General features: G+C 39.0%; 1 protein-coding gene across 1 annotated transcript in view; it reads right to left on the bottom strand.

Annotated features, from left to right (window-relative positions):
- Nucleotides 1-1,045: 1,045 nt before the first annotated feature.
- Nucleotides 1,046-7,424, bottom strand: part of TRABD2B (TraB domain containing 2B) — a 263,662-nt gene continuing 257,283 nt past the window's right edge. The window contains exon 7 of the mRNA XM_085067652.1: nucleotides 1,046-6,272. Coding sequence (XP_084923778.1) covers nucleotides 6,050-6,272 — 223 coding nt within the window. The 3' untranslated portion in view covers nucleotides 1,046-6,049. The remainder of the gene's footprint in view (nucleotides 6,273-7,424) is intronic.

Here is a 7,424-nt window from a genome sequence, read left to right as displayed (position 1 = left end):
AAACAACACCACAGAGCCAAGACCTGGCTGAAGGTTTGTCTCATTTTCAGACCTGTGGCTGAAGAGAGCCCTTAAGAGCAAAAGGACCTGGCAGACTGGGACTGGCCAGGGCCAGGAATAGCCCATGGCTGGACCACACAGACTCTCCAGATGGGCTGAGACTCCAAAGATAGGATGGCAAGCAGCATTGGCAGTCTGGTTGGTATTTCAATAGATGGACTCTTTTTAGCTTTGTTTTTCAAGAGTTTCCCTTCTGTTTTGCAACAGGCCCTTCCTGTGCCATGCTTGGCTCTTTCAAACCAGCTCCAGTGTTTCTACCTCCCACTGCACTTCCAACAGTGGATGTTTCTAAACCAGCTTTGCTGGAGGAGTCCTCTCAAAATAGTGTGTTAGAGACCAAATGATTTAGCACATAATTAAGAAGCAAACAATGACCAACAAGGTCTGCAGTGTCAGCTACAAGGCATGGCTTGGATGCAAGAAAAAGCAATATGCCAAGAAAAATGAGTAAATCTCTGTATCTTGGTGTGGAGAGGCAGTTTCTGCTCCATCCCCATGGAAGACACATTCAGTGGGGATTTTTTTTTTGTTTTGCCAGTGGCAGCACCAGCAGTTCAAAGGACACCAATGGGAGAAAGGAGCTTCCTGCAGCCACCAGGAGAGTGGATGCTCCATCTGGGCTTTTCCACACCCTCTAGCTGGTTTAGGTTGGAAGGTTTGGTTTCCTGGCCCTGCTGCCCCTTGCCCCACATGAGAGATGATGGTTCTGTGCTTCCAAAAACCAGCACTTGAGGTCTAACACCAATGAAAGCTATTGCTGCTGTAGCTCCAAGGCTTGCAATGCTGTTTTACAGCCATAAGTATCCAGGCAAATGGATTTAGTAGTGAGGGAAGGCAGTAGATAAAAGGAAAGAGCTTGGTTCTGCTTCCTCTGTGTTTCACCCCATAAAAGCAGCAGCATGCCTAAGCCCCACAAACAGAATGTTCCTTTTTCCCAGTGATTCCCTATACTTTAGGGCAAAGGAAAGAATCAAGACACACAGGATGATTGTGCTATGGATTTATAATAAGATTTTATTAATATATTATGCTACAAAAATATTTTGATAAAATAATATTAGAAAGCATCTTTTTATTACACTCTTCAAAACAGTTCACAAAAGCAGGAGGCGGAACAGGAAAAAATATCTGAAGTACATTTGAGTTAAAAACTGACAAATATGCAATTTGAATTTCAGTGTGAGCATGAATCTGCAGGATGGTTAATCAGTCCTGTAGAAGAAAAAGTATTGACAACTTATTGCAAAGACCTCTCTGCCTTTAGCTAGATTAAGGTGCCTCCTGAAATGTTAGTGACAGGAAAGGCTGAATTTGGGTTGGGACAAAACACACACAGCACACACACACACACACACATAAATGAACACACATACACCCCCTGTGATCTCAAACCTCAGCAAATTATCTTTCTGCTTCAGTTAAGCTGAAACAAGCTTAAATTGAAGCTGAATTTTAGCACACTCCATGGAACATTGATCATTTCAGAGATATGACAAGACCATATAATTTTTGGATATAATACAGAAATACGGTACTATGCAAAGTTTGGCATGGTAATATTTATGCTGAGATAATAGCTTTGGCACTTTGGTTTCTCTAACATAAATACATGATGTGAAATTCCTCCCTAACAGTGGTATATGGTAATGACTGAGTCATATCATTTGACTAATCAATGCACTAAACACAGATTAAGTTCTCCCTCTTTCCATCTCTCTTTCTCCACAATTGTATATTGAAGAACTTAAATAAATATACAGCTCTGTACCTTGGGTGTTCCTAAATTACAGTGGAGCTTGGAGGAATGGGAAGGGAAGTTCAACAAAGCAGATTTTTGACACCTGTATAAAGCATAGTTATCATAAATCACGTTCATCATTTATTGCCAGAAGACGTATTGCATTATTCAACAGCTCAAAGGATTGCAGAGAGACTACATCAGTCATAAAATATAAAATACCTTCTGTCCCAGCTTACTGACTGGTTCTCCAAGTGGCAGTGCATGTTAATATAGTATCTGTAGTTAAACATAAGTGAGAAAGGCATTAAAACAATGAAAGAGGGGAAGTTAGACCTGTTGCTGATGATGTGGGATTATTTATCCCACCAGGGCAAGACCTTGGCAGATATTTAGCATTTGCTTATGATGCTACAGTTGCATTAGATGTGCATTGTCCTGGTGTCAGTTGTAGCTGAGTTGAGAAGATGAATCCTTCAACCACTGAGCTTTGGATTCATCCAAAGTTGTGTCCCAGACTGCCAGACACTGGGTGACTCTCCATTGTGTTTCTCAGAGATAAACAGTATCCCCAGTGTTTGCTATTACATGTAGTGGGCATGAATATTTTTTTGTTAAATCTCCTGCTCTTGGAATCTTGTGATTACATGGGAATCCGAGATTTCCTCTGGAAGAAAGAAAACAGTTGGTTTTTTGTTTTCTGAGAAACCCACAGAGGAAACTGAAGTCCCCTGAAGCTGGTGGTCAGTGTTGATTCCAGAGCATGTATCAAATCTGGTCCAGTTTCTAAACTCATGGTTTAGAAAATCATTAGGAATTTAGAAATCATGATCCATTGCAATGGATGTGAATAGATCTGTGCTAATCAGTACTACTGTGTTTTAATTAATTCTGGGCTGCCACAGCTGATTAGTAAACAACCCATTTTATCAACCACAGTGAGGATTCATTATCCAGCATTGCTCTGCATTCAGGCCATGTGTTGAAGGATCCTAAATCCTACTTTAGGGTAAAACAAGGGAATAAAAAAATGTTTGGTTAGAGAGCTGAGCTGAAGCCATTCATTTGGGGCTCCTGAGCTAAAATCCACAGGAACCTACTTAACCTTATATTTATTGTGTCATATCTCCTCCCTGAAGCAGAGAGAGCCCAGATGACTGAGGGAGCTGCTTCTAGGTGGCAGAAATCAGGTGTGTAGACCCCAAATCCAAGAGACACCTTGTTTTGACACCTGCACTGCACAAATGTGGGGCACCAAGCATGAGGTGTTCTAGTAAAATTCATTAATTTCCCAGAATTACTGAAAAAAATGCCAGGAAATGCAAAGATGTTAAAATATACTTTAAAATACAAGCCATTTACATCCTGTGACAGCCAAACATACCACAGTATCTGAGCTACTGAATATAGAATACTACTGTCCAGTGCAGGAAGAACTCAGAAAACCTCACTGGTGACAAGAAAGTCAAAGACTATTCTGTGCAGCACAATGAGAGCTGGGAGTGTGGAGAGATGTGTGTGCTCCTAATATTAAAAAAAAAAAAAAAAAAAAAAAAAAAAGAAAAAGCCCCAGAAGTTTATGGAGAAAGCCACAGATTGAGAAACTTCAGAATTGTAATTTCTAGTGTTGGTCCTGTTGGTTTTCCTTACAGTCTTGGACAAGTTTTTCTGTTTTCTGCTTTTTTTTTCTCTCCTTTATCTTTACATGGTCTTGTCTATTTATACTGTAGGTTTTCCAGCACCTGGAATTATTCCTGGGATAGTACCACAGAATAATTTCTGGATTTGATCTGGTTACAACAAATAAAATTCAATGGGTTTTGGTTTGTTGGCTGTTCATTTTTACTATGTAACTTATCATCACCCTTAAGATTTGCCTACCTTATTTCCAGTTCCATTCTTGTAAATAAGACATTATAATTCAACTTTCATCTCTGCTTTGAACACATATAACCAATAATCTTTTTAAAATGCATTACTATTGAATTTGAAGGTCTGTTAAAGCATTATATTCAAATGAAGGCAATTCCAGAGTAATAGCTCAAATAAAACCAAAATGAAAGTTCTCAAAATATGTTTCCAATATCCATCTCTGTGCAATAAATATTATGCAAGGTGAATGGCTTCTGTCCAAAACTAACATCTCTAATCTTCTGCTAGCCAAAATACACAATATGAAAGTATGTACAGGGTCTGTTTGAATCTCACATTTGGGGCAAAGCTCAAAGTTTTTCATTCAGCCTTATCAACTGTTGCGCTTGGGGGAAAAAAAAAAAAAAGGTTAAGCTTGTAGCACTCTGTGCTGTACCTACTTAAACTGGCCAGAAACCAACACAACCTTCTGTCAAAAACTGAGCAAAGGCTGGGGAGTCATGGTGTCCAGTAAGTTAAAAATAATTACCTGTAATATCCCTGGCCTTTGCAAGGCAATGGGCTGGGATGCATGATGGAAATGCTCAGTATTTCATCATGAAATAATGTGATTTTTGTAGTCTAGTTGCTTTTTAACTTACTTTCCTGAAATAACTAAAGCAAACTGTGAATTCTGAACTCTCTCTCCCTGCAGAGTCTTGCAGATTGCATGGAATCTGCAGCTCCAGAGACAGGGCTGTAGGGCTGCTGGGAAACTGAAGGACTGTTTTCAGACAGAGTTTTATCAGTATTGTTATTATAATTATCATCCTTATTTTTTTTTTCCAAGGTGAAGAGGCACTGCTTTTCCATGAAGAAAAGCTCGTATTGTATTTTTCTGATTTTGAGACTTCTTTTCTGAATAGGATGTTTTCATGATGTAGTTTTGATTTTTGGCTTGTAGATGACTTAGGACAAAACCCCACCATTTCAAACAAAACTAATTTTCCTAACTCTTGTATCTAAAGGGATTTTTCATCACATTTTCTGGTGGTGAAAAAACATCTACATGCCTTTTAGAACATAATATTTTTTAGGATGGCACAGGGTTTTTTTTCCCCCATAGATATTGTAAATCTCATTCATGAAGAACAGCTGCTTGGATAGGAAGCACATTTTTGAGTGAGTGTAAGGTGTCATAACTTTTCCATCTAAGTCAGCAGAGGTACCATAGTGTAAAAATGGAAATGTTCTGTATGTCTCCATAACATGGGGTTAGTTTGATTGCTGTGGTGTTGAGCAGATTTTGGACACATTGTAATTATTTCAGCACAGAGATATCAGGTCTATCAGCTCATGGTAGCAAGAAAAAGAGGAATTTGTAGATGTTTTTTGCCTGCAGGTTGTCCATGGGCATTAATACAACTGGTACAAAGAAAATCTATAGCTTAACAGGACACTACATCTTTATAATCTATAGACTGACCAAGCTCTCTTCTCATTTATGCTGGAAAAGGTTGTAGGCTTGTGTTTATATAAAATGAGGGAGAGAAGAAAATAATTCCAAATAGGATTATTCCAGACTTTAAAAGCAATTTTTTATTAAGAAAAAGATGTCTTAATTTGCGTTAGCTGACAAATTAATCCCAGGGCAAAGAGGAAAATTGGTAATTTCCAAAGAAGTTAAATAGTTTAGTTAAAAGAAAACAGGGGGAATGTAGAGGAGTATCCTGACTAATGACTTACTAAGTCATATAAAAATAACTGGTATTTTAGTTTGTGGCAGCTAATGAGTTAAGAATGAGCCTATTTTTCTGATGGCCACAGGACCCAGAGAGCAGGATCTGCTTTATTCACTGCAAGCTATGCTGATGAGATAAAAGAAGTTAAAATGAAGAAATTCAGCAGAAATGTACTTACTGGACAATTGCTGTAAAAAGTGATGGTTAAAGAAACAAAGAAGGCATTCATTTGGTGTCAGTTCAGACATTTGCAGAGTCGTCAGAAAACAAATATAGAAAATATTAATTTATCTGTTTCACCATCGCTACTGATTAATAGGGATGTTATTAACATATACAACAAGAAAAATAAGTTTACCAGTCGAATAAATACATTTTTTCTTTTTCTTTTTTTTTCTTTACATGAACACGTATATTTTACAAAACCCCATAGCACTATGGGAAATAAAGATCCTTCTACAAAAAGAAGATGTAAGTCAGTGTTACGATAAAGCTTTAGAGTTTCAAAATGTATCTGGGCAAAGAGACAAAATCAGCTAGAAGGCACTACTGAGTCACTGAGAAGGTCCAGCTTGTAACTGTTGCTGTCCTAAACTCCAATTTGCTCATAAATTATCTCTCTTCTCTACTCCAAGGATTGCACACAACACTAATGTGGTCAGGAGGGCTGCAGCAGGTTCAGGAGAAAAGAAGCTATGGCCATGCAGAGAGGAAATGTTACTGATGGCCATGAAAGGCTGGCTGGGGCTGAGCTCGTGGGCTGGGGCTGGGATGGGTGCTCAGGACGTGGCCTCTGATCCAGCTGGTTTGAAATCCAGATGGGAGGTTTCACTGTGATGTAGCCATTGGTTATCCTGATGTAGGAAGGCAACGTGGTGGTGCTAGAAGAAAACACAAGAGAAGGAAATTAAACAGGAGAGCCCTTGTTTCTAGCCTGTGAACTGTCATTCCAAGTGGTAGCAGCCACAGTGACAATTCCAATTTATTATTATTATTATTTGCATGCATTGGACACCAGGGAGAGAGCCAGAGACTGATAACTGTGATGATGTGGAAACAAGTTCTGATCCAGGATGTCCCTCAGCTTCTGGCTGCTGACAAAATACAGCCAAAGCAGGGATTGCTCTTAATGTATCTGACTTACTGCACTCCATTTTTAAGCATCCACTACTGGGCAGCATCAGAGACTGCTAAATGTTTCCTTGTGCTGACCCAGGACAATCTCATTCTTAAGTCCCTTCTTCCCACCAAAGGTCTCAAAATTTGCCATGTCTCAGTGACATTCCTTACTCACCATGGACCATATACTGAGTCCAGGAGTGTCCAAAACACATCCTTTCCTTGTTCCACAAGCCTTAAAGAATTTCCCAGGATCCCCCAACACAACTGATAACCTTGAGCACAGAAGACCAAGCAGGTTCATTTTTTTTTCCTGTCTTTAAGCCATTTTGGATCAAATCACAAAGCCAAAACCAGACTCAGTCAGTGTTAGGTTTCCCTGACTGTGGATTTGCCTCAATAGCAGTGTGATTGCTTATTGATTGTAGCTTGAGTTAGTACTTTGATTTGAATTTGCAGGTTGGAATTCATCATGACTCCCATGACACTGGAGGTCAAAAAGGTCCACTTACAATTGATTTGGAAGTTTAAGTTGTAATCTCCATTTCATAAAATGCTCCCACTGCATCCATTACTGGATGATCCATAATCCACCAGTTGTCACAGAGCAGCACAACCCAGCATGCAAACTGCACAGGGTGGAATTTGGACTTAAACCTAAGACATTCTCCTGAGGAGCAAGAAAAAAAAGGCAAACTCCCCTGAAAAAAAAAGATATGACACTAATACCTGCAGATTCTCTAAATCTTCCATAAAGGGGATTTGGAGGCACTGAAAATGACCCTTGAATAATTTTTTTATGGGTTAAGAAGCTATGCAGACCTATAAATATTTAGCTACAGTATCCAAGATCTTGACCTTGGAAGAAAAAGGTTGCATCTTCCATAATATCAGATGAAAAGAATAACATCTTA

The sequence above is a fragment of the Lichenostomus cassidix genome, chromosome 8 (genome assembly GCF_008360975.1).
Source record: "Lichenostomus cassidix isolate B80296 chromosome 8, HeHo_3.0, whole genome shotgun sequence".
Taxonomy (NCBI): domain Eukaryota; kingdom Metazoa; phylum Chordata; class Aves; order Passeriformes; family Meliphagidae; genus Lichenostomus; species Lichenostomus cassidix.
Note: the sequence above shows the minus strand (reverse complement) of the source record. Positions and strands in the feature narration are given on the sequence as shown.